The sequence below is a fragment of the Lynx rufus genome, unplaced genomic scaffold, assembly GCF_022079265.1.
Source record: "Lynx rufus isolate CCGP_SWC_20201006 ecotype Redwood Valley unplaced genomic scaffold, mLynRuf1.p SCAF_18, whole genome shotgun sequence".
Classification (NCBI taxonomy): Eukaryota; Metazoa; Chordata; class Mammalia; order Carnivora; family Felidae; genus Lynx; species Lynx rufus.
Window position 1 is genome coordinate 31,089,714 of NW_025814832.1, and position 27,576 is coordinate 31,117,289.

Here is a 27,576-nt window from a genome sequence, read left to right on the forward strand (position 1 = left end):
GCTTCTGTGACCCCAACCGCTCAGGCCACGTCCTTAAGAAAGAGCAGAGTAGAATTTCCAAACCATATGATCTGTGATGGGCGTGACAAGGTGGTCATCTCCCCAAAGCATGTTTCATTGGACAGTGCCCAGAGAAGCACCGATCAGAATGATTAGCATGACCTTCACCTTTTGGGAAAACTTCTGCTTCTACTCTGGTGGGGAAGCAGAGGCCAAGAGCTAAGCAGTTGCCAGACCCGGGGTAAAGCGGGATTGAGGTGACCAGTTGTCCAGAATGCATCTTCCTTTGTAAGCATTCCAAAGCTTTTAGGTCACTGTGCTGTGACATTTCCTCTCCTTTCAGGGCTATTGTTATTATAATTATTTGTTTAGGCTTAATTAACTTTTTTCCCAATTATGAAAGAAATTCATGTTCTTTGTAGAAAATGTCAAGCCTGTTTACGATGATCCTTTTAATCTCACCCATAGCGCTCAGGCTCTCCGATGCGATGAGGAAAGTACAGGTTTTGAATTTAGATAGATCTGAGTTCGAGCATCAATTCTATACCATTTAGTAGGTGTGTGGTCTCCGGCAAAGAAAGGAATGATTTTCTGCTGCCATTTCCTGATATATAAACCTCTTTTGTGAAGTCGATATGAAGATTAAATCAGTATTTATGTAACATAGTCAACAAAATACTAAATATATGATAGAGTAACATCTGACAAGTTTGATCACAAAATAAACACACACACAATATCCAACTTTAGAAACAGAAATGGGAACATAACGACTGAAGTGGAATAATTTTTAAAAATTGTAAGAGAAGAGTAGACACCTGTACACCTTTATTCCAACAAGTTTGAAAATTGACATGAAATCGATGACTCCTTTAAGAAAGGTAGACGATTGGGGCGCCTGGGCGGCTCAGTCAGTTGTGCCCGACTTTTGATTTCAGCTCAGGTCCTGATCTCATGGTTTCATGAGTTCGAACCCCTCATAGGGGTCTGTGCTGTTAGCTTGTCGTGTGCTTGAGATTCTCCTTCTCTGTCCCTCCCTCGCTCACACTCTGTCTCTCTCAAAATAAATAAACTTAAAAAAATAAAAAAAGGTATATGATCAAAATTGGTTAAAGAAGAGGCAGCAAATCAACATCTGTATGAGTCAGGAGCTGGATAGGATATAGAAATCCTGCTAGGTCTTTCTCAATGAGGAATTTAATACAAGGAATTGGTAGCATAGGTGATGGAAGAGCTGGGAAACCTTACAGGGTTGCCCAGCAACAGGAGGAAGCTGGCAGCACGAAGGGAAAGGGTAGCTGTAGCAGGGGCCAGTCTGGTAGGAGCTGGATCTGCTGAGCGAGGAGTGAGGGTGCTGAGGACAGTGCCTGACGCCACCAAGGAGCTGCTGCTGCTATCAGAAATGTTACCCAAAGCAAGGTGGGGGAGGGAACCCCCATGTTTCTCCCCACTTTCCTTCTTCCATTTTTCAACCACTGCCTCCCATTGGCCAACCTACTGGGAAGCCAGAGGGCAACGGAGCCTGGTAATGCAGCTCCCTGAGATACAGAACAAAGCAGGGGAAGGGTGGGTGATGGAAGCCGATATCGCTCCTACCATTACATGACTGTCCCAAGGTCATAGTCCTAAGGAACTGATAGGAGAGCTCTAGGAAACCTTCAAGGAACGGTTGACTCCTGTGATGGAGAAATTATTCAGGAGCAGAGAAAGAACTGCAGATGTCTCTACTGAATTCTCTGAAATGGCAGGACACAGAGACCGAACCCAGAGTAGCACAGAAATCAAGAAATGCCTACAAGCTCATTTTGTTATTAAAAATCCAAGGCAAAAAAAAAAAAAATAATCTAATTCATCAGTACATTAAAATACATATTATACTTAAGTTTAATTTGTTTCAGGAATGAAAGGATGGTTTGATATTAGAAAATATATTAATGTCATTAAAAAAAATTTTTTTAACATTTATTCATTTTCTGAGAGACAGAGAGAGACAGAGCATGAGCAGGAAAGGGGCAGAGAGAGGGAGACACAGAATCCAAAGCAGGCTTCAGGCTCTGAGCTGTCAGCACAGAGCCCCACGCGGGGCTAGAACTCACGAACTGCGAGATCATGATCTGAGCTGAAGTCGGACGCTCAACCGACTGAGCCACCCAGGCGTCCCTATATTAATGTCAGTTTTACGTGAATAAATGTAAAAATCATTCTGGTTATTTCAGCGGGTATTAAAGAGAGATTTGATAACATCCAACAATTTGCCTCATTAAAAAAAGAAAAGCGTTGGCCCTCACAACAAGGTTTTTATTTTTGCAGGATTCAAGGCTGTGGTGGGCGGCGGCGGGGCGGGGGAGGTGGTGGTCATTTCCCTGCCCTTCCCCCCATTCTCAAGAGGAAACATCAATCAACCTTGTATCTGGGGTCATCTGGGGCTCACATGGCCACCGGGAGGGAAAGTTTGGGCTTATCTGCCGGTTTATCAGGCAGACCTCTCCTATTACCATCGAGTCTTTTACCGACATTAAACCGTCTCAGTAATAAAAGATTTATGGGACAGAAAAAACGTTTTTCAACCTAGTAAAGTTTCCTTCACGCTACAGCAAAACAACCACAAATATCGCACTCGATACTTATATACAAAAACCATTCCCACTAAACACACTTTCATGGGAAGTTTAAATGCTATCGTTCCTACCATTTAACACCGCCGGGGAGGTACAGGCTGGCACGATGAGGAAATTAAACAAAATCATGTTTACATATTGGTCCAGGAGAGACCCAGCTGTCACTATTTGCACACAATATGATTACCAGCCCAGAGAATGCCAGGGAATCAACCGAAAAGCTATTAGAACAAATAAAATTAAGTTGAATTTAAAGTCGACATACAAAATCCAATAGCTTTTCTCTTCACCAGCAATAACCAACTAGCAAATAACACGGATGCCATACTGAATCACGATGGAAACTATAAAAGACCCAGACAAACCTAATAAAGAAATTATGAAGAATATGGCAACACTTCACCGAAGGACATGTTCTTTGGAAGATTCAGCCTTGAAAATACATTAATTCTCTTTATACCATTATATAAATGTAATGTTATTGCAATTAAAATCCAGACAAGAGATCTTTTAACTTGACGAGTTGGTTCTAAAATACATATGGAAAAAGAAATGCCCGAAAATAGCTGAGAAATTTTTAGAAAAGCAGAGTGAGTAGGGTCCTGCCCTATTAGGTGGAAAAACATATACCACGGGCATTTGTTAAGATAACTGAGTAATAATGCAAGAATAGACAAGCAGACCAAACGCACAGAATAGAGGCCCAAAACAGATACACTTATACACAAACAGATACGTTACACAAGGTGATTTAGTTTAAGGTTTCGGCGACATCGCCTCAGGAAAAGGCCAGTATAGGCCATCAGTGATGTCCGTGCCCTTCAGGACAGGGGAGTTGGGCCCTGAATCATACCTTACACAAAATAAACTCAAAATAATTTAAAGATCGAAACATAAACAAAATCTACCCTTTCAAAAAAGTGTTAGATTAAGGCCGTTATTTAAAACAAAACAAGGGGCGCCTGGGTGGCGCAGTCGGTTAAGTGTCCAACTTCAGCCAGGTCACGATCTCGCGGTCCGTGAGTTCGAGCCCCGCGTCGGGCTCTGGGCTGATGGCTCGGAGCCTGGAGCCTGTTTCCGATTCTGTGTCTCCCTCTCTCTCTGCCCCTCCCCCGTTCATGCTCTGTCTCTCTCTGTCCCAAAAATAAATAAACGTTGAAAAAAAAAAATTTAAAATAAATAAATAAATAAATAAAACAAAACAAAACAAAACAGAGGCACCTGGGTGGCTCAGTTGGTTGGGCGTCCGACTTCGGCTCAGGTCATGATCTCCGGGTTCATGGGTTCGAGCTCCATGTCACGCTTTCTGCTGACAGCTCAGAGCCTGGGGCCTGCTTCACATTCTGTGTCTCCCTCTCTCTCTGCCCCTCCCCTGTTCACACTGTTCTCTGTCTCTCTCAAAAATAAACATAAAAAATTTAAAACAAAAATAAAACAAAACAAAAACCGTTCTCATGGTAGAGAAAGTTTTCCTAAGGAAAAAACATAGAACCGACTAGTCATAAAGGGAAAAAAAGATGTAGCCTAAAAAATGCTTAAAAACAAAAAAACCCAGGGACGCCTGGGGAGTTCAGTCACTCAAGCGTCCGACTCTTGATTTCAGCTCAGGTCATGATCTCATGGTTTGTGGGATCGAGCCCTGAGTGGGGCAAGGAGCCTGCTTGGGATTCTCTCTCCCCTTCTCTCTCTCTCTCTCTCTCTCTCTCTCTCTCTCTCTCTCCCTCTCAAAATAAATAAATAAACACTAAAAAAATAAAATAGGAGGAAAGATGCAAGTAACTCAGAACAAGAAAATGACTAATGAGAATTTTTTGTAACTATTCACTATTAACTGGGAATCAGAAAAATGCAAATAAAGAGAAGCTATTTTTTTTATTTGCGGTTTCATTAAATGAAAAAGGTAGAGTGCTGGGCATGCCCACTCACCTTCTGGAAGTCCTAAGTTAGGGCAACTCCACTCCCTTTTTCCTTGGGTTCCCCCCCCCCAGCTCCTAGGAAGGGGCTGCTGTTTCCCACTGGGACCGCAGTACCCTGACCTCAGCCCCAGGCACACATTAATAGCTGTGTTACCTCGCTGTCCCCTTCTGCTCATTTTAACCCCCCAAACACCTTTGTAACCAATTCCTTCGGTTAAATACCTTCAACTCGAAATCTTTAATGTTGCTCTGCCTTCTCATGGGGGAGTAATTCAATAAATTATGGTATATGGGTACTATGCAATGCTATACATCCATTTCAAAAAAAAAGAGAGAGAGACATAGAGGTATTGTCCTGGAAAAATTCCTGAGACATACCATCAAATGAGACAAGTCACAGAAAAATATGTATAGAATGGGTTTATACCTTATAGTGCCCTAAAAAAATTACCAGATTACCTTAAAGTGCCTACACCCACATCCATGCACACACATGCACGACAAGGCGGCAAAACGGAGACATCACCCAACGGCCATCAGCAAGGCTCCCTAGAAAGGCAGGGTGAATGTAAATAATGGGAGAGATTCACTTTTTTTCTGTATATTTTCCTGCTAGTTAAACCCTGAGATACACTTTCTCTCTCTCTTTTTTTTTTGCAATGTTTATAAATAATCTTTGAGAGAGAGAAAGAGAAAGAGAGAGGGACCATGCATGCTCGCTCGCGGTGCGCGTGCCTGTGCACACTCGCGCGCACGTGAGTGGGGGAGGGGCAGAGAGAGAGGGACAGAGAATCCCAAGCAGACTCTTCACTGTCAGCACGGAGCCTAAAACGGGGCTTGAACCCACCAGTTGGGAGGTCATGACCTGAGCTGAAGTCCAACCTCCGACTGATCCCACGAGGTCCTCTGGAGCATGAATGACACCACGGGGCTGGCCCTTCTTGAGGCAAGGGAGTCAGGCTTTTGTGCCCCGATATCAGCGTTGTTGGGCGAAGCCTTCCTCTGCCGGGGGGCGGGGGGGGAGTGTTTATGACCCGCCCGACAAGGATCTCCAGACAAGGCAATTCCTGATAGCCGAGGTCTTAAGGTCCTTCTCAAGGTCAATTTTCTGGACCAGGATGCAGCCGTGACCTGTAGCGCTCAGTGCCCAACTGGGGAACCGGTGCACCTTCCTGGTGAAAAGGATTCGGGGCAGGACACCAGCAGTCTCGGCTGCTTCTCACACTGAGTTCACTCTATCTAGGTCGGCTTCTCCAGAATTCCGCTCGGTCACAATTTCTGGGGAAACTGTAAAGAAGAAGGTTAGCGGGACACGTCCTTGCTGTTGCAAGCAGTCCCAAAGCCACAACGAACGCGCACCATCCCCCTCCTCGGGCACCCACCCTCCCTTACCCACCGCAGCCCGTTTCGCTGGCTCGCCCCCCGGGGGCTTGGAGCCCTTGGATGCCATGCTTATTAGGCCACGATTGGGTTTGCCCGCTTTCAATTAAAAATATGCACGAGAGTCCCAAGAGCCGCCCCTGCTGGTCACCTAGGTGTCGGTCTGCTCCCTCCTGCCTCCGTTACGCAACAGCTCCCTTCGTGATGACGAGGAGGGAAACCCCGTCCTTTCCTTGCTGCCCTGGTGGGAGGAAGAGCCCCAGAGTTTTACATGTCGAGAGTTCCCTGTGCCCCCCCCCCCGGCCATCCCCCTCCCTGTGGGAGCCGTACTCTAGGCTCACGGTTGTAAGGATGCGGGGCCTGGGAAGTCACCCAAACGAGTCTCTGGGAGCCACGGTGACTGTAATAACACCTGCTTGCACCCACGGCTTCTGAGCCCGTGTGTTCTGTCTACCAGAGAGGCGACATGTGATGATGCACGGTGTGAGGTACATGTCACATCCCGCGGGATGTCATCTCAAATGTGCGCTTGGATCTGCGCTGCCTTTCTTTTTATATATAATATTTTAATGTTTATTTATTTTTCAGAGAGAGAGAGACAGAGAGACGCACAGAGCGTGAGTGGGGGAGGGGCAGAGAGAGAGAGAGAGAGAGAGAGAGAGAGAGGGAGACACAAGAATGTAAAGCAGGCTTGGAGCTGTCAGCACAGAGCCCAACCCGGGGCTCGAACCCATGAACCGTGAGATCGTGACCTAGGCCGGAGTCGGATGCTTAACCAACTGACCGCCCAGGCGCCCCCTCAGCTGCCTTTTAAGGGATCCTCCCCCTGCTCTATCAGTCTTCTAGCTTCAGGATGGTACTGCGTGTGGAAGGAGGCCCCGGGCGCAGCATTATTTTTTCTTTACTTCGGAAGGAATTTCCTAGCACGTCCCAGATCACTAGGCTCCTAAGATCTTCACTGACCTTGCAGACTCCTGAACTTTTGCCGCGTTATCTCCTACCCTCTAGGGAACGGGGGTGCTACCGGGGTGTCTAAAGCACCTGCCCCTTCTTGCTTGTGCGGTCCAACTGACAGGACGCCAACCCCACAGTGACCAGGGTAATGTTGGCAGACCACCCAGACCCCCAGATCCCCTGGAGGTACAGCAGGAGACCCCGCATAGCCCTGGGCCAAGACCGTCCGTGCTTACTGCGGTCTGTCTCCTAGGAATGCGAACGGTTCCAAATCCTCTTTCTAGAGGGGTATGAAAGAATGCAGTTGCCAGATCAGTAGCTGTGTATCATAGACCAGAAGCTGGGCGGTTTGATCTCTTAAAGACACTGCATTAAACATAGCGGCCACAGTTGGGGCCTGCTTCGGTTTCTGGAAGTCCCCCGTCACCTGCCCTGGTCCATCAGGTTTTGCGGGGCTCAGACAACACGAATGGGATGGGAACTACCACCCTGCACCCGGCAAGTCTCTGAGGCACTGATCTCTGCCATCCTTCTCAGTGTGCAACAGAGTTTTTGATTCGCCGCCTGGGTTGAGTGAGGGTGGGGCGGTCAGTTTCAAAGACTTCCACTTGGCCTTGTCCACCAGCATAGCTGTTTCCCACCACGATAGCACGCATTCCGCAGGCCGAGGAATGAGGTGAGGATTCTGCCAGCTGCTAAGTATGTTAGTTTTGATTATGGGTTCGTGAAAATGACCACCGGCTGGGTCCATGAACCTGGTGGAGTCACTGTGAGATGACCCTGGGCCAGAATTGCACTTATAGCCTTCGCCCCCATATGCCTCTAACAGGGAAGCCAGGGAAGTCCTTTGGGTCACTTGGTATCACTGTCCCCTTGTTTCCAGCCCTAGGAAGACCTGAATACTCCCCTTTCCTGGTATACAGTTGCCTGAGCTAATGGACTATCTTCTAACAAGGGGGACTGGGTCACTTCTGCAGGTGCCTGGGGGCTCGGGGGACTTCGACCGCCCCATGAGTATCAGAGTCCTGGATCTCAGACCCTGTCCCATCCTGTTCAGGGCCCTGACTTTGGCATAGGAGACTTGCTGAGGCTGAGAATCCAAACTTTTCTGCACCTCCTAAGAGTAGATACCGAGACTGGGTCTCAGCATGGCCCACCTTTCAGCTACAGGAGATAAGGACCTCACTGACAAAGAGGTCCCATGACCTTCACACGTGGCTCTGAATTGGTGATTAGCCAATTGGTGATTGGCTCTGAACTTGGTTAGTTATTTTCTCTCTCTCTGATGCACCGACGGCTCTCAGAAACAGCCTCTCAATCGCACAACCCTTGTAATTACTCTCTGCTGTGCTGTTCTAATATCAGAAATACCACAGAAGCTGGCCCATCCCCTTCTAACCGTAAGCTGTCGCAGAAATTATACCACATGCTAGGAACTGTTAATCCCCGCCCCCACTACCGCCCCATGTTGGGGTCCTCATGACCAGGAGGTCATCCAGCTCCAGAACCCATCCTTAGATTCGCTTCTCCCGGCACCATCTGTCTTAGGTCAGGTCCCCTGGAACAGTGGTTCTCAAAGTGTCGTCCCTGGACGAGCAGCAGTGGCGTCACCTGGGAATTCATTAGAGAACAAGTTCTTGGGCCCCACCCCCGATCAACTGAAACGGAAACTCCGGAGGTGGAGCCCAGCAGTCTACACTCGGAGGCTGAGACACATCGCACCAGAAGCAGAGCCCGCGACAGGATTCTTGTGCAAGTGATTTCTGGAAGGAAGGCTCTCAGGAGGAAGGAAGTGAGAAGAGCAAAATTAGGCAGAGGAAGAAGCGAGGCCCAGTTGGGATCCCAGCCTGATCCCACAGGAAGCCCTAGAACACAAATAGTACCATAGGATTGGGGACAACGAGGCCCGGCTTCGCTCACCTGTATGGCTAGCCATTGGCCAAGGGAACCCCCCTCCCACCCCAGAGGGATGGAAGAAAATTTCCAGGCATCTCCAAGTGAGGCCGCGCCAGATGGCTGTGGGCAATTCTCTGAAGAAGGGACAGCTGTGAACTGTTAGCAGCCAACGCTTACAGCTCTTGAGGCATGAAGACAAGGCTCCGTGAAGGGCATGTGGTTGGGGCACCACCAGCACCCACTGCGAGGAGCCCGGAGCTTGTTAAATTTCTCCATAGAAGCACCCAAACAGTGAGACGGTGTGGGGCAATAGAAACCGCACGAGGCAAACCCGGGCGAAAAAAATCCGACAAGGGAGAGTGGATCCGAGCACCCAACCATAGCTATGTGCTCCTGCATCTGTCCTCACGCTCCTTGATAATACGGGGCCAATCCCCCTTTCCCACGCCTGTGAATGTCGCGTCGAACAAAATACGTGCAAATGCGTTGCAAACGTTAAATCGTGGAGGAATGGTGTCTATCTTATGCTCTCCGTTGAGTAGAAAAGATATCCACGGTTTACCTTTGGTGGTAAGGATTTATTAGCAAGACGGAATTGTCGGGCTACGGGGTTGAGCGTTTTCATCCTCGGTAGATGTTGCCAAATTGCCCTAAAACGATGATATCAACTTCCATTCCCATCTGCAGCCGTACGTGAGAATTCCCATTTTCTTCCAACCTGGCCAGTTCTCTCTCATTTCTTTGAGCCAGCCCCATGGGGCTGAAGGGCGAGTACATAGGGATACACAGGTTCAAGTGCATCCTTTCCAGCATTTTTGTCGGAGATAAAATTGGAGACAAGCCAGGTGCACCTCATTAACGGAATGAATAAATCAATGGTGATGTATTCATATGGTGGATTGCTATCTAACAGTTACAATGTAGGAACTAATGTATATAATATGCATGCAGACGCACATATATATGACAACGTTGAATGGAAAGCTTAAGTTGGACAACATTATGTAGCATATTATGCCATTTACATGCATTTTTAAAAACACATAAAACAATACCATGTATTGTTTATGGAGGCACATATTTGTAATAAAAATATTAAAAATATGCAGTGAGTGACCGAAGTCATTGTAGTAGTTACTTAGGGGGAAGGAAAGGGGTGGGCCTAAGGAGGGAGACACAGGAGACGATGAACTTTCCTCTAAATTTGTATTCCTTAATAAAAGATATATGATTACTAAAAATAATGTGAAAAGGTATTCACATTTATGTATCTGGCATAGCGGACACGTGGTTCCTGATTCCTTGGCAGTTTATTCTTCGTTTTAATTATCGTTTTAGTTGCCGAAGGCAGATTTCTTCAGAAGGGGACCGAGGGTGTGGTGGCCACCTCATTTCATTGTGCTGGGCGTTGCTGTACACACAAGTGGACAAAACATCCATGAACTTGGCCCTCATGAAACGTAAGACCTCGTAGGGACGCCAGACCAAAAGTTGTGGTCAGGGAAAAAATGCAAAATTACAGGGTGCAGTGATAAAGTAAATTAGGGAGGTTAAATTTAAGTTGGAGCCCTGGAAAGGGTATTTCTGAAAGACTGCTTTTAAATTGAGGCCTGAGGGTTAGCAGGAAGGGGACTGAGGGCACTGGGGGAGCTTCGAGGGAGGGGTAAGGGGTGGGGGGATGCTAGGAGACTTGAGGCCAGAACCATTGGCAGGTCAGGTTCAGGCTGGAACTCGCAGGCCATGGTGAGGATGCTTTTGTTTTTTTGTTTTTTGTTTTGTTCTTTTGTTTTTAATTTTATGAGTAATGGACTTCCTCTACAAGTTTATTTTGTAAACTTAGAGTAATAAAGCATCCTCACCATTTGTTTTTTAACTTTTTCATTATAAAATTTTTCAAAGGCATGCAAAGGTAGAACAGGACAGTGAAACTCTGTGTACCCAGTTTCATCGTGACCAAGCTCACTTTCCTGGTCCTCCTGGTATTATTTTGGAGAGAACCCCGCACCTCACATCACTTCGCATAGAAATATTGCAATATGTAACCTCTAAAAGAGAAGCACTCTCTTTGGGGAAAAAAAAATAACCAAAATACAATATTATCCCTAAAAGCTGAATAATCATTTCTGAATAGCATCGAATGTTTGAAGGCTTTGAAGCAGGAGAATCATTATGCGACTTACTTTTAATAAACCATCCTGGCTTCCCTGTGTGTGCAGGGTGGACTTGAGGGGTGGCAGTGGAGGCAGGCAGTTAGGGGGCCATGGTAGAGATCCAGGCTGGACTTGGAGGCCAGACCAGGACAGTAGCAGAGGAAGGAATGGAGAAGAGTGCAGACGTCGGGTCTATCTGGGAGGTGGGTACACAGACTCGGTGGGGGATGGAATGTGGAGGATGAGAGAGGGAGATGCCAAGGGTTGCCCTCAGGATCTGACCAGAGCATGAGGGGGAGTGGAGGTGCCATTCACTGAGATGTGAATGCTGGGTAAGCAGTGGGTGGAGCCTGCCATCTCCTGCCCCTCCTCCCCCCTACTCCTATATACCCCTGCTGGCTTGCAGCACATCCTGGGAGCAGCAGGTCTGGTATAAATGCTGTGCAGGCTGAGGCTTCAGACAAGGGAAGCAAAGAAGCCCTTCAGCTTTCCAGAAGGACTGCGAACTGGTCTGTGGACAGCCAGGGGCTTCATTCTCACTCGAAGAGTGAGTTTTGTCCTCTCAAGCCCCCAGGATGCCTCCCCACCCTGGCCCTAAGCAGTCATCTCTGAAATATTTTCATGTCATGAGTATGAAAGGAGAGGGGTGGGTTTTTCAGACATGAAGGCAGTCACACTGCCAAGATGCCCCCAAACCGGCATAAATACTAGAGAAAACATAGAAGACATGGAAGACCATACTGGGATGCTGCAAGCCCATGCAACACCTTTGAGTGAATTCGAAGCAAATGTCTCCTTTGGCAGATGTAGCCCCCAGGCACATGATTTTGAAGGTGGACAGTATCCCTGTGAAAATGAAGAAAAGGTGTTCCTTTTGGGGGGGGGTTGCAGCCCCTTGCCCAGCTGCCCTTGGGGAGTGGAAGCAACCAAAGCAATTGTTCACAGAGGCACTAGACTTCGTCCTTGCCTATAGTGGATTTTAATCTGGTTGGCGAGATGAAGAACATGTTGCAATAATTTTATTATTTTAAACTTTGTCTTGGATTTATGTATATGTGCACTGGAAGGAGGGTCTTGGTCAGGAAGTGGGTGGATTCAGTAGATTGACATGGAACAGAAGTTAGGAAAGACTTACAGAAGTGGCCAGATTTGAACTGAGCATTTAGGGAAGAACAGGAGAGGGAAATCATCCCAGGTGAGGATATTCCCACTGTTTCTTCAGTAGGATAAGGCGACACGAAGGTGTCATGAAAGTCAAGCGAATAGAACAATCCAGAAAGGCCATGGCGGTCAGCCACAGCCAGTGCCACTGAAAGGCCCAGAGAAGATCTTTCAGAAAAGTTTTTAAGGGCAGTGAGTCAAAAGCCAGACTTCAAGGGGTTAAGGAAAAGAGGTATATAAAGAAACAGAAGTAGAACCTGTTTTTCATGAATTCAAGGAATTTGGCAGAAACAACCAATTGAGAAATGAGATGATAGCTGAAAGAGGCAAAAGGGTCAAGTGAAGCTTTTTCAAGTTGGGAATACCTGCTTCTATTTAAAGGTGTTACGAAAGAAGTTAGTGAAAAAATAAAAGACTGAACATACGCTACAGGAACAAATACACAAAGGGGGGAGATCCCTTGGGACTTAGAAAGTTTCTCATCTCAGGAAGGACACCTGATTTGTAAGCCCAGAGAAATGAGAGGATGGCTCTGGGGACCAATGTGACAAGTGGCAGTTCTTCAGGAGTGCAACCCTAATTATTTAAATCAAATACAAAGCGAGAGTGAATTAAACCAGCACATCTCCAAATGTAATGTGCACCCATGTCATCCAAGGATCTTGGTAAAATACAAATTCTGATTCAGTAGGTCTGGGGTAAGGCCTAGGGATCTACATTTCCAGCAAGTTCCCAGCTGATGCCCATGCTGCTGGTCTTCAGGTACAATATCCAACCCCTAGGAGTCTTAGAAAGTGGGAACAGAGAATGCAGGAAAAAAAAGAAATTATCGAAAACTTAATCAAAGGAAAATTCCTTGAGGAGAATGAACATCTCCAGAAAGAATGGGCTCACTGAGTACAATGAATGGAAAAAGACCAACAGAGACACATCCCAGTGAAATTTCAGAACAAAGGCAAAGAGAAGCTCTCACTAGAAATAGCTAACAGGTTGTCTGCAGAGCCATGAGAATAAAACTGGCATCATATATTTCATCAGAAACGCGGGGACTCAAGGATCTACAATGTGCTCAGGGAAGGCTATACTGAACCTAGAATTTTATATACCCAGCCAAACTATCACTCCAATGAGCTGCTACTCTGCAGCACAACTTACTCAACAAGAACCTTACAGATTCTGTTTCTCCTATGTTCTTTCCCATGAGTCTACCGGCAGAATGGCAATCTGAAATTCACCAAAAGTAATGAAGTCCAGGTATACATATCTCATTTTCTGACTTTATCTAGAGGAAAGTCAAGAGTTGAAGAACAAAGAAAAAAAAATGAGGGACAGCCATTTAAGAAGGAGGGGGTAGGTCGTGTCTTCTGTGAGAGGCAAGGGGAGGCTGATGGCAGAGACTGGAAGTGTTGAACTAGAAGTTGAGGCAAGCTGGTGGGTGCTTGGTAGTGAAGAGCCCCGCCTGCTCCTGCACTGAGAAGCAAGAGTGGGAAGGACAGGTGATCTTGTTCTTTGGGATCAACTTGAGTGGAAATTCGGAGTTCAGTTAAGAAAGGGACGCAAACTTCAAGCGGCAAAGAAATTGCTTTAGGGTAAAGGAAATGCATTCCCATTAGGGAAGGGAGTTCTACAGAATGCACTAAAAAACCAAGTTGTAGAGAGATTGATTTGCCCGGGACGAGGGGGGTGGTATACAATGATATGTGGAATGAGACAGTAAGAGCAGCATAGCCTTGGGGAAGGCAGTGGGGGTCACTCAGGGGGAAGGAAACAGGGGATTCCAGGGAACGCTTGAACTTTTTAAGTTTGTGAGAATCATGGGGACTTATCCCTGAATAGCGTACAAGATAAAGGTAAAAGAAAAGGAAAAGAAATCCAGCCTCAATGTCCCCAACAACATTTCCTGGTTGTGTTGATGGGGAGTGGTTGCTAGGAGGGCTTAACTGGTCAAGGGCAGACCCAGTCAGGGAAAACTTCAGCCAAGGCCTTCTGTGTGCTGGGGTCTAGCGGGGGAGAGGGAGATGCTTGATGGGGCCAAGGGCCCAACCAGCAAAGACAGGTAAGGGGAGGAGGCAGTGTGGATCAAAGCTGAGGAAGGAGCAAGTTCAGAGAGGTCTGTTAAGGCAGACAGCATGGACCTCAAGTCTGCAGGGCATAGAAAGTGGTATCATCAACCCATGATGGTGTTTCTGTACCCATGACAAAGAATGTTTGTTGCCCGGCTCACTCCTTATATTGCATAAATTCCTGCTGGCTGTGATTTTTGGCCAGAGAGAAGTCAGGTGATGGGAAGCTAGGATCATCTCACATCTCTGGACTGCTGCCTTCATATAGCTTTGGGCAAGCATAGAAGGGCAGGCTGATACTCATACCTGCAAGTTAATGGTCTGAACAGACCTGAACAGGGTGCACGATGTCAGCATCCCAAAGTCTAAGACATGCATGGGACTCCTTGCCTTCATTTTCTTCTAGAACAAGAGTTAGCAAACTCTTTCTGGAAAGAGTCAGATAGCGAATATTTAAAATCTCTCCAATGCCACATCCCAGCTCTCTGCCACTCTCGCATTTTCCCTTCTGAAAAAAATGCCTCTATCCTATCCCAAGCACGGGTAGACTTTGGTCTTAGAATGTAAATTGAATCACATTTTATTTGCAGGCTTTCCAGAAGTCTGTACTGTAAACTTTTATAGAGTCCTTTCAGAAACCAAGTAAGCAGGACTAACTGCACCATAGCTCACCTTAGAATATTAATTGCACAGGGGCTCCTGAGTAGCTCAGTAGGTTAAGCACTGGGCTCTTGATTATGGGTCAGGTCACGATCTCACGCTTTGTGGGTTCAAGCCCTGCGTTGGGCTCTGTACTGATAGTACGCAGCCTATTTGGGGTTCTCTCTCTCCCTCTCTCTCTGTCCTTCCTCTGCTTGCATGCTCTCTCTCTCTCTCTCTCTCTCTCTCTCTCTCGTTCTCTCTTTCTGAAAATAAATAAACTTGAAAAAAGAATATTAATTACATAGTTGATGAGAAGTACCCTCATGCCCAAAACTCATGCTACCTTCCAACTTACTTAGTTCTTGCAAAACCTTACTTCTTAGAAGTCAAATGAATCTATGTGTTTGTATCTGTTACAGATACTAGTCAAGGATTGGGTTAATCTTCGGGAAGTAGTGAATGTTTGCTGTAAATATAAACATCAGAAAATACACATTTAAGGTGTAAATGGCTTAATTTGCAAGGTCAGGGGAAGTAAAGACACAGTAATGAAATTGAAAGGCTGTCCACGCTTCATACACATTTTCCTGTTGTTTTGATCTCAATGAACATAGATCACCACTCGATCTCGTTTTGATAATCTTATATGCACAGAGCAAAACAGGCAAAGATCCCTGCCTTCAAGGTGCTTCCATTTGAGTGGGGAAAGATGGGTAATAAATAAACTAACACATACAATCAGTACTTCATCAGACAGGGTAAGTGTTAAAGAGAAACACATAGGATGCCAGGGAGAGAGAGAGAGAGAGAGAGAGAGAGAGTATGCATGTGCGTGCATGGGTGTACATGTGGTTTGTGAATGGAGGAAGGGCATTGCCGGACAGGGGATCAGCAGGGCTGTGTGGGGCATCGCTGTGAAACAACCAGCTGAGTGTGGCTGATGTGGACGGTGCCCAGTCAAAGGTATGAGCCCTTTTAATTGTGAGATCTTGCCTTCCATGGCTCTGAAGGGCAGATCCACCCTTTCCTCTTAAACTGAGCAAGTGAAGTAAACCCTGCCCAAGTTAAGAGTTCACCACTCTACGATTTTGAATGGCCCTAAATGATTCTAAATCTTTGTCCAATGTAGAGGTCGATGTCCTGCCCCCCCCCCCAGAGGGGGGCTTCTCCATGGTGTTTTTATTGTAGGCACAATAAAGACATGAGTGACTAAAATGTGTGCTGGTTTCATTTCTGAAACTACCACAGAGTACGTCTTTTGCCCCCAGCCAACTTCCTCCTTCCTGGACAGGCCGGCAGTGTGTGTTTACAGCGCCCTCTCCTGGCTGGCATTAGCACCACGCTGCTCCACCAGATTTGGCCGCAGCTCAGGGTGACTGAAACTGGCCCAGTTATAAAACATGCCTGTGTTTCCTTGTGTGTTCCCTTTCTTCCCCAGCCTAGGCTACATTTAGCAACTTTATTGTTTAAAAATGCTGTCTCCTGTGGTCTGTTAACCTCTATTCTCTCCAGCTTGCATCTGGCTGCCGACCAGCAAGCCGCTGTGTGTTTCTGCACCAGGATTGGTGGGTTTATGCCCCCATCCCTCTGTGCCCCCTTCCTCCTTTCCTGGAGAACCGGCGGGCGCAAGCAGGAAGGAACATGGCATTTGGAACCCCAGATCCCAGGGAGGTCAGGAGCTGAATGCAGGGTGGCTCTGACCTTGGCCCAGAGGAGCTGAAGTTGCAGACTGCCCCCCAGCCCAGCCCTGGGCGTGTCTTGTGTTCTTAGGCTCTTCCTCCCAGAGGAATAAAAGTAAATTATCACGGGAAATTGAGGATGGGGGGGGGGAGCCTGGACTGGGGGCTACTGCTGGCTGAATCGTGTCCGAATTCACATGCTGAAGCCCTCTTCACCCGCCCCTCCAAGTGTGACAGTATTGGAGATGGGGTCCCTGGGAGTAACTGGATTTAGATGAGGCCATAAGGGTGGTGCCTTTATGATGGGAGTAGGGTCCTCATAAGAAGGGAAGAGATAGCTCGGGTCTCTCTCTCTCTCTTTCTCTCTCACCATCTACCAGCCATCAAAGAGAGGCTTCACTGAGAGCCAAATAGGCCAGCACCTTGATCTTGGACTTCCCGGCCTCCAGAACCGCGAGGAATAAATTTCCGTTGTGCGAGCCCCCGGGACGCGGGGTTTTGGTATGGCAGCCCGAGCAGACTCAGAGGGGGACCCAGGGCCTCTCTCTTTTCCAATGGAGATTAATAAACCACTTCTATCCATTCAACTCCTTCCCTCTCTCCATCTTCAAAACAGAACAAAATGAAAAAAGAATGTCATTAATTATTTACCGGAAGCCGTGTTTCGAGGCAATTAGTAGCCTGCGTTCCCCTCAGGTACCACAGGGCCAGCACTGCTGAAAGTCCCCGCTCAGGGTGGGGGCAGGGGGGGAGGTTGCTCCTGCCCAGGCCCCTCCTCAGCAACTCTGAGACTGGCCTGGCATGAGGTTCTGGGAAGGGTGAGGACCGGAGGGAGGCACGGGCATGGGACCTATTTGTGCCCTGAAACCCCATAATTTAAAGACCACTTCCCCACCAGACTCTCCTCTGGGCACTCTTTTTTTTTTTTTTTTTTTTTTTTAAGTTTCTTTACTTATTTTGAGAGAGAGAGAGAGAGAGCAGGGGAGGGGCAGAGAGAGAGAATCCCAAGCAGGCTCCATGCTATCAGTACAGAGCCGGACATGGGGCTCGAACTCACGAACTGTGAAAGCATGAACTGAGCCAAAATCAAGAGTCAGATGCTCAACCAACGGACTGAGCCACCCAAGCACCACTCCTCTGACCGCTCTTTCATTTTCTTCCAGGCAGAGCTGTGTCCGATGCTTTTCCCCTGTTCTTGGTGCCCACCCTTCCTGCAAAATAACCACAGGGATGGGCTTCTGGGCTGAGGGTGGCACCCACTACAGCTTGGGAAGCGGGGAACAGAAGAGGAGGAGGGAGGGGGGAGGTGTGGGGAGGGGGCGGACACGGTGCCTCTCCCCTCCCCGGCATCACCGCTGCCTCCCTGGTCCCGGCTGGTGGAGGATGGGCCCCACCCTGCACTTGAACACGCTGTTCTAGTTGTCGTTACATTTGAGATGGAAAATAGGAAAAAAATATACAATAATTGTGTTGAAAAGCTGACTCTGTCCCTGCCCGCCCTTTGGTTTCTGTGCACAAGATGGGACAGAGTACCGGGTTTGACACCAGGGGATGGTGGGGGTGAGGAGGGTCTTGGCCTTCTGTGATGTCAAACAGCTCCATCTGACTGTCCTGGGTTTTGTCTCTTTGCTCTTGGCCAGCATGTGGTGCCACACCCTCCCACCAAGAGCTCCCTGGCAAAGGTCTGCCGTAATGTCCTCTCATTGGCTCTACGTGTGACAGGAGAGTCTAAGAAAGTGGTCCTGCTTGGGGTTCGGTGAAGGTTTTCTAAAGAGAGGTGACATTTGGGGCGCCTGGGTGGCTCAGTCGGTTGAGCGTCCGACTTCAGCCCAGGTCATGATCTCGTGGTCCGTGAGTTCAAGCCCCGCGTCGGGCTCTGTGCTGACAGCTCAGAGCCCGGAGCCTGTTTCAGATTCTGTGTCTTCCTCTCTCTCTGACCCTCCCCTGTTCATGCTCTGTCTCCCTCTGTCTCAAAAATAAATAAAAAAAAAAAACATTAAAAAAAAGATAATCACTAAAAAAAAAAAAAAAAAGAGAGGTGACGTTTTAACACACACCATCCACTTGAAAAGGGAGCCCACAGAGCAACCCAGGCCTTCCCTTCTGTTTTGGAGTGAATTGTGTGACTTTTGCTGCCGTGCCCCCCCCCCCCGATTCACAGAGTGAAATGTATGCAGAGAGGCTTTTAACGATACAGAGCCTTCTACAGAGTGCTGGCCTTGGTGGTGGAGGGAGACGGGATATAAATGCAGTTTATATGTTATAAAGTGTCCCGAGTTTTCCAGGGGGAGCCGAGCACACAGACTCAGAATGGAAGGGGCAGGACTGCAACGAGGGAAGCAGAGTGGAGCCTGGGAAAGCCGAGCAGCCCCTCATGATGTGGCACCCACTGTAACTGCATGGTTTGCGACCTCTAATTACACCGCTGGTGGCAAGAATGAGGTCATGGTGTCTTCAAGTGGCTTTCCCGGTAACGAGCCCTTCTCAAAGGGGCAGGCTCCCTGCTTAGCCTCCTCCTGGGCCAGCAAAACTCCAGTAAGAAGTAAAATCAGATAGTTCCCTTCCTGTGTGTGTGTGTGTGTGTGTGTGTGTGTGTGTGTGTGTGTGTGGCTGAGGCCAGACGGAGCCTCTGAGTCCCCTCCCCACCCCCAGATGGCTGGAGACAGAGATTTGCTGGAGCAGCTGCCGATAGGGTACCCATGCCCCCCATGCCCTCTACTCTCTACCATGCCTGAGACTTGCAACCCCAGAGGAAAACCCCCCCACCTCAGCCCCTGGGTGGTGCCCTGCCCTGGCCTTTGGCGGTTGACTCCCAGGAGAAAGTGCGTGGTTATGCAACTGTGTCTCTTCTCACAGGGAGCAATGCTGTTTCAGAGCCCCAGGAACATCCAGTGCAGGCCGACTCCTGGCTGCTGGAAGTCTGGGGCTGGACAGGAAGAGGGCAAAGCCACCAAGGTTTCTGACAATTGTGGCAGTGTGAGCTCCCACCCTCTGAGAACTGAGATAAGCCTTCCTGCTGCCTCTTTGCTGGCTGAGGAGGAGTTCCCAGCAAATCCAGCTCTCAGGCCCCCTCTGTGAGCGAGGAGTGTAACAGCACCCTGGGCTGTGCTCCACGGTCTGGGAAGGGCCTGAGCCCAAGGTTGAGGAGGTAAGAGTGTGGATGCGTGAGGCCACAGCCGGGCATCCCCAAGAAGCCGGAAATGGCGTGGCCACCAAGGGAAAGGAGGGCTGGCCGTACTTAGGCCCCTGTCCCCGAAGCCCTCTCGTTTACCAGTCAGCCAGCCAGAAGGGCTTCGGCCTGGGATGCGGCACAAGTCGCCCAGAGAAAAGAGTCACAAAGTGCTTGAATTAGGGGATTGGAAGGGTTGTAAAGAAGGCAGGCCAGCCTCTCGGCCATTTTCAGAAAATGCCCACGGTTCTTTTCCCACGGAGGTGAAATGAGAATCTAAAAGCAATGAAATGTTCACGGTGGGTGTGGCCGCTCCCCAGCAATCAGAAGGGGGTGCCCTCTGCGGTGGTGCAGGGCCCTAAGAAAGGACAGGCGTCAGTGAGGCACTAGGCTAGAAGAGACCACTAGGGAGAAAGGAGAAAAGTGGACTGGTAAAAAGTGGGGGGTGCCAAGGGCTATTTGGTCCCCAGTAGGAACCCCAAGGCTCAGCAGCTCCATGCCAAGGAGCACAATCTTTCACTGGGGGCCCATGAAAATGTTTTAATTTCGTTTAAAATCAGACAAAATCAATGAACTTTTAGATTGAAGAAAATGTTTTAATATGTAATATTATTATGTGTGTCTTTATGTGAAAGCAGTCTTTCCCCCTCCCCCCCCCCCCCCATGGAGAAAGGAGTCCAGGGAGGCAAAACCGTCTAGGGCCGGGAAAGTTTAACTCCGTCTTGCAAACCCTAACTGGCTTCTTCCATGCGGGTGCTGGGCCGGCTCACTCCTCTGGGCCACTCCTCTTCTCTGTGGCTCCCTCACCAATTTTCCGTTCTACCCCTTAGCCTGCAGAGCTCGAAAGCAAGAAAAAGAAAAGAAGGAACAAAGAATGCATACGCCTTGGCACCAACTTCACTTTCTCAGCCATCTGTAAGTCCCGGGCCTCCCTTTTGTCTTGCTCCGGGCCCTGAGCGTTTCCAGACTCTTCGAAAGCCTGACCTGGGAGGGGAAACTGGAATCAACCCGTTGACCGACCCCCTCTTTCCAACACACCCTCCACCCCTGTCACGGGAAGGGTGGTGGGGGTTCCGGGCTGTGGGCGAGACTGGGAATCCGATGAAGCCTCCGAGAAAGGGGTGCGGGGCCGGGGCCGGAAGGACAGGCCGGCCTAGGGGTGGGGAGGGGCTCGGTGCGCACCTCTCCCCCGCCAGGCTCGGGGTTGGCCTCGCTGCCCTCCGGCGGGTCCCGCGGCCGCGCTGACGGACCGCGAGTCTGCGGGGCTCGCTCCCGGGCCTGGCTCGGGGCCGTCGCCGCCGCCGCCGCCACCCCCCTCCCCGCGCGCAGGCTGTCTCCAGTCGCGGCCACGGGGTAGCGCTCGGCCCCCCTCTCCGCGTCTCCGCCTCCGCCTCCGCCGCGCTCGTCCCCGGCTCACGCGGCCCCCGCAGCTCCCGCTCGGCGCAGGCAGGAGCGGCTCTCCGGACGCCGAGCCCGGGAAGCGGAAGGCGGCGGGCTCGGCGAGCGGCGGCGGCTGCGGAGGCGGGCGGCGAGCGGCGGCGGCGCGGCCGAGGCGCCGGGGCGGGCGCGGCGGCCGCTGCTCCTCGGGCCCGGGCGGGCCGGCGAGCGCCGGGCGTCCGAGGAGGCGCCGCGCCCCCGGAGCCGGGGCTGCCCGCCGGGCTCTCCGTGCGTCTCGCCGAGAGCCCCGGCCAGCGCGCGGCGGAGGGCAGCGCCGCGGGGCTCCGTCCCCGGCCGGCAGGAGGCTCCGCGCCCGGGCGCCGGCGACAGCCCGGGCCGCCGAGCCCAGCAGCCGTCCCCGCCGCCCCGCAGCCGGCGCGGACATGGGCGCGCGGGGCTGCGCGCCGGGCCGCGGGACCCGCAAAGTTTGCTAGCCCGCTGGGCGCGGAGCCGAGGGCGCGCCCGGGCCCGGCGCCGCCGGGAGGGACCGAGCGTCCGCGGATTGGGCGCCAGGGCGGTGGAGCCGAGAGGGGCGGCTCGGCCCCGCCAGATGCCGCCTGCAAAGTTAGAGAGAAGAAAACTTCAGCTCCGGGGAGGTTCGGACCGCTATGCTAACCGCGCCCCCCGAAACCGGAGCCCCTGAAAGACGCCCCGCGCCCGCGTCTCCCGCCGCGCTCGCCTCCCGCCCGGCCCCGGGGGCCCGGCGCCTGGAACGGCCGTGACTGCGCCCGCCCGGAGAACCCAACCAGGGGGCGGGGAGGGGGCGGGGGGCGGGCAACGTGGCCACGGGAGGAAGTTTCCTGAAGTTGCCGGTTCATTCCGGAGCCCGGCCCGCGACCCGGCGGCATCGCGGAGGCCGCCCCGCCTGGGAGAAGTCGGAGTTGGGGTGCTAGAGGAGGGAGCAGCCCCGAATCCGAGAGCGGGCTTTTCCCCTTTCTCTTTGCTCGCCCCTCGCCTTCCGGGCGCGCCTCCGGGATCGGACTTGGACAGCAGGCGAGAAGGAAGGGGTCGCCAGCGCTGCCCCTCCCGGGCATCTACCAGCCCAGGGCCGGGGCCGCGTGGACAGTCTCCCCGGACGAAGCCGCGGGGTCCCAGGCCCCCACCCAGGATTATAAAACAGTGCGGAGGACCCCCCACCCGAGGCTGGTCATCATGTGGGGGCTGCTGGTCTGGACTCTGCTGGCCCTTCACCGGATCCGCGCGACCGGAGCCCAAGGTACGGAGGGCCACCCCCACGTGGGGTTGGGGAGGGTGCTGGAGGAGGGGGAGGGTGGCGGGGACTCGCTGGCCTCTCGGGGGCCTCCTGGACACCGGGCTTAGTCTGGGCAGAGCCCTCTCCAGGGAGTTTCAGGATCCCCTCCTCGAGTTTTGGGGGCTCTCTTTCGGGGGTGGGGCCGTCTTTCTGAGACTTGTGGCTTCCAGAGGAGGGAAGATGGGGGGTCCGTGTTGGGAGGCGTCGTCCGGGGTGAGGTGAGGGGTAGCGACCCCCACCCACCTCGGGTGCCCTCGGCCGGCGTGGGAGGGGCGCGCGGTTCGGTGCCGGCCGCGGCACCCGCCTCTCCCGAGCTCCTCAGGCCGGGCTCCGGGTCCCCGCTCGGCGTCGGCGGGAAGGGCCCCGCGGGGCACGCGCTGGCCGCCCCGCGGCGAGGGAGCCGGGCGGGAGGGCGGCGGGCGGGAGCCCGAGTCGGGCGCCGGGAGCCGGGTTGGTGGCCCCGGGAGGGCAGTTGCCGGGCCTGGCCACATACGGGAGCCCGCGCCCGGCTGGGGCCGCCGCTGGGGCCGGGGGTGCTCGGCGGGGCGGGCCTGGAGCCGATGTCGCGCGTGCGGCCCGGACCCAGCGGGGCGTGGTGCCCGGGGAGGGTCTGGGGCGTCTCCCCTCCCGCCCCAAGACACACGCAGCCTCCTGCCTGTCCCTCCCGCTCCACCGGCCGCTCCTGTCTCTGACCTGTAGCTGCCTGGATGGAGCAGCCTCGCGGTGGAGAAGAGCTGCTTTGGGGGTGGGAGCGTTAGGAGGGATGAGGAGGCGTGATCCGGGCTGCCCCCCTCCAGAGGGCAGATGCCCAGACATCCCCCCCTCCGCCCCCCAGCCCTTGGGCAGGTCCAAGCGGGGGAGGGCGGCCGCACCGGTGTTTCCTTGCCTTTGGGGTTCGCAGATCCAGACAGTGGTGCCAGCGGTGTCCGAGCGGCGCCTGCTGGGGGCGGAAGGAGACGAAGCCTGGGCTGAGCTTCAGGACTCGCGGGGCCTGGCTTCCCTCTTCCAGGCTCGGGAGGGTGCCTGGACCCACCCGGGGGCGCCGGCATATGGAGGCTGCTTCTCAGAAGGGCCCCACCCCAGCCCTGGGGTCGTCTAGCGTTGAGGGTGAAGGGACCCCACTGCGCCCAGCGACAGGCAGTTCAGGGAGCCGGGATCAAAGAGATGAGAATAATCAGCTCTCACTCACAGGGTTGAGGGGAGGATTTTACAAGGTAATTTACGTTAAAGCACTTAGAAATTTTGTAAGGGGCCCTGTAAATGTAAGGTAATAAAAGTTATTATTAGTTTTACGATCATCATAAAATCTTCCAGCAGGCAGGGACCTTAGAGGTCGGCTTACTCTAGCAACCATTTAACAGAGAGGAAAACTGAGGTCCAGGGGGCGTTAAATGAGTTGCCGCTGGGTGTTCTGGGGGCAGAGTCAGGGACCAGGTGTGTTCTGGGCCCTTCTCTCCCTGGAACCAGGACCATCGGCAGCTGGAGTGGGTTTGCTAGGGCAGGGCCTTTCTTTTAAGGGTTCCAGGAGGACCTCGAGGCTGGCAGAATCGGGACAGGGTGTAGCTTCCCCGGGGGCACCTCACAGATTTGCTCTGAGATGCCCGTGGGTCAACTAGCTTGAAAGCCCGGAGACTGGGAGGGCTCTGGGGGTGTCAGCCCCCGTCTGGAGGCATCTGACTTCATTGCTGTCCGGACTCCCACAGTGGCATGATTTCTGTGTGGCAGGTGGGCTCCCAAGTTCCCGCCCATCCAGGCCCAGGCCCATCAGGAGTCCCCAGGGCACCTGAAGGCCCTTCCTTCTGGGTCATCAAGCCTCTTTATGTCCCAGCCAACACTGTCCCATCCACCTGAGGCCAAGATCCCCTGGTCCAGTGGAAGTTAAGGCCGGGCCACCTCCTGTCTCTGTCCTCCTGCTAAGGGGCTTGCCCTGTCAGAATCGCTGAAGGTCTCTGATTGATTCCCCCTCTCTCTGGTTCTCTTGTTTGCTGCCTTTTTGAGTGAGGCTGCCTGGGTCCCCTGCTGCTCCCTTTGTGTTCTCTGGCTCTGAGAGAGTGTTTTCCAGAGTCCGTGGGTACTCCCCATTTGTCTCCTGGCGGGAGACAAACTGTGCAAAGGATTGTGGGAACTTGGTCTCGGCCTGACTTGGGGGCAGTGCTGTGTTGTGTGTAGGGGCCCGGGGGCGGGCAGGGGCAGGCCACGGGGCTGCGGGGTCCTTTCCTGTCTGCTTTGGGATTAGAGAGTGGCGTTTCTCCTTAGCTTCTCTTTTGAGTTTGAGGCCATGCCCTTCACCCTTTGGGGTACTTGAAGCCACGCCACTGTCTATGGCTTCTGAGCCCCTTCAGCCCTGTTCTCCAGTCATGACAGAATGAGGGACCAGGCCATGTACCTCTCTGGCACAGACCTCACGCTGGCCGCCGCTGGATTTTATCTAGACTTACGTTGGTGTTTTTCGGCTGCTGGACCTGGGCCATATCACCCGCTTATACTGAAAGCCATTCGACCATTTCCCCCAAACCTCAATGTCAAGCCAGTTCGTATGCTTTTCCTCAACTAAGTGCAGTGATGTTGTAGAAAGAGGGATTCGAGGTATTTGGGGGAGCTCTCAGCAGGTGCCTGGCACTTAGGAGGTGCTCAATAAAGGGTATTGTTGCGAGGATGATGATGGTTTTTACATTACCAGCCAGAGGACCACGAGGAGTAGCCCCGGCCACCCACCAAAACACCACGAATGCCTTTCCTTCCTCCAAGATGCTTCTTGTACTTCCGGCTTCTGTGGCCCCATCGCCGGCTGTGAGTGGCCCTGCGGCCGTGTTGGGCTCCACTCCCACGTACTCTGACTCCAGATGCCCGGGGGAGCCTGGACGTGTGCATTGTCGCCAGCTTCTCGAGAGATTTTGCGGGTGCCACGAAAATTATTGTTGGCGCACGTCCTGAGGAGGCCGAGGGGCCAGAAGGAGGGCAGTAGCAGCCCAGCCAGCGGGTCCAGAGGTTCTTAGGAGAGCACGGCGCCTGGGGGAGGGACAAAAGGGGCTGTGAGCTGAGGGAAGCAGGCAGCACAGACCCCTGTATGAGTGTTGGCAGGCCCAGCCTCGGAGGCTCTTGAAGGCTCCAAGGGGAGAAAGTTTAGTGCTAGGAGCTAATCACAATAAAAGGCAAACAGCACGCAAGGGAGCGGGATGAAAGTTTAATTACATGGTGTGGCTAAGCTGTAATTATTAATTACTGACAGCAAAAAATAACTTATTGATCAGGGCCTCTTGCTAATTACCACAAGGCCGAGTGTCTTGCTTGCCTGGGGCTCAGCTGGTGCGTGTCAAAGCCCCACACAGGAGTGGGCCAGGGGGCGTCCCCGCTTCCCTTCGTGCTCTTCTCCCAGGGCCAGAGAGGCGGCTCTCTGCCCTGCATCCCTGTCTCCCTTGCCCTGTGCGCCCCTTAGCTTCAGCTGGGGAGTCTGGAACATTCTGGCTGTGGCCAGATGGGTGACACAGTTTGGTGTTTCTACTGGCTGCAGGGTTTCGCCCCTGCGTGGGAAGAGCAGCTCGGGACCCCTACCCAGAGGCTGAATCATGCTGGCAGCCCGACACCTGCCTCAGAAACCCTTCCTTTCGTGCGTGTGTTCGGCAAATAGTTATCGACCGCTCTCTCCCTTATGTCCTCTACTGGAAGGCCAGAGTAGGGGCCAGGAACCTGGTTCCATCAGGGAAGGGAGGCTGGGAAAGAGGCCAAATGCTTTACAGCAGTTCTCTGTTTAAACAGTGCCTGAACGGCCGACTTTACAATGATGTGTTAAACTGCATATTGGTATGCATTTGACTTTGTACCACAGGACACAGTTGGGCTGTAAGTTAAGCGGTAAGGGAGAATGAACTTGTTGTCTGTCCTGAGGACTAGAATGAAAGGACGTTGGACTTGAAAGAAACAAAAAGCCATCCAGCGTTGTTCTTTGCCCATAAGCCTGGGACAAGTGGCCATCTGGTGTCTGCTTGTATACCCCTGGTGATGGGGGACTCACTATCTTACGAAACAAGCAGGTTGTAAGACAGTGTCCCCGTGGCTGGGTATCCTGGGATTTGGCTGTGGTTGAAGAAGTCGTGTGATTGGCTGGAACACCTCCTCCCCGATCCTTCTGACTCCTCGCGCCTCGGGGAGTCAGGAGACTGAGCTGGAATTGATGTTGGGTGTTACAGTGCTGCCTGCGGCTTTTCCACCCTGGCTCCCCCTGGAGCACACTGCCACAGACGGACCTCGAGCTGCCTAAAGCGGTGGGAATTAGTCATCATAATTCAGGGCTTTGGGATGCCAATAGCAACAAATGGGCCAGGAGTGACTGCCGGCAGCAGCCTCACTGCCTGTAATGGAAAAGAAAACAAACCGGATGTTGAGACATCCTGGTTGCTCCTCGTGGCCGCCCCCTCTGCTGTCCACACGCTGGGCAGTGGGCAGGGCCAGGGAGCAGTGTCAGTGTCCAGCAAGGGGCCACCCGGGGCTGCTCAGGGTCCTGATGTGGGGGGTGGGGGTGGGTTGCACAGCTGGTCTCATCGGTCTCCCCAGCCAGGTGTCTGGTCCAGAAAGCCCTTCCCTGAGCCCAGGGAGCCCTGCGGAGGCCCCTCTCCAGGTTTGGGCACCGACATGGGGCAGGGCTCCCGGCCTCTACCTCCACCACTGAATGACCGAGAGCTGAGACTCTTCTCATCTGTAAATGTTAAAGATCACTATGGCTGCCTCGTAGGGGGGTCTTTTGTTTGTTTTTTTGTTTTTGGATGTTAAATGAGATGATCCTAATCACCGTAAACTGCTCCGAGTAACTGATAAGTGCTTATAACGCACTGGCCACAAGGCTGGGAGGATGTCACAGCCCACACCTCCTGCCTCCTGCCTCCTCTCCAACATCTCCACCCACTCTGCCCACCGCACTGACCACCTCCCTGTTCCTGGAACTGCCCGGTCTGTCTCTGGACTCCCACCTGGCATCTGAAGGTCCTGCTGTCCCTGCGGTCATGCCCAGTCCTCCCAGATGTCTGCAAGGCTGACTCCTTGTTTCCTTCAAGACTTTCCCCTAGTGTCCCTCATCTGTCCCTAAGCCCCTGAAAACATGTCACCTCCAAGAATGAACTTCTTCCCCTGCTTTACCTTCTCCGTGGCACTCAGCTTCACCTGGCATATATTGACGTCTCTATTTATTTATTGTTGGCCTCTTGTGGGGGTGGGGGCTTTATTTTATCCACTGCTGTATCCCTGGTCACTTCGGGCAGTGCCTAC

General features: G+C 52.1%; 1 protein-coding gene across 1 annotated transcript in view; it reads left to right on the top strand.

Moving 5' to 3' along the window:
• The first annotated feature begins 22,217 nt into the window (after positions 1-22,217).
• The window catches only part of SDK2 (sidekick cell adhesion molecule 2), a 259,629-nt gene continuing 254,270 nt past the window's right edge, over positions 22,218-27,576 (top strand). Inside the window, 1 exon segment of the mRNA XM_047080554.1 lies at positions 22,218-22,281. Within this exon segment, the coding sequence (XP_046936510.1) occupies positions 22,218-22,281 (64 nt within the window).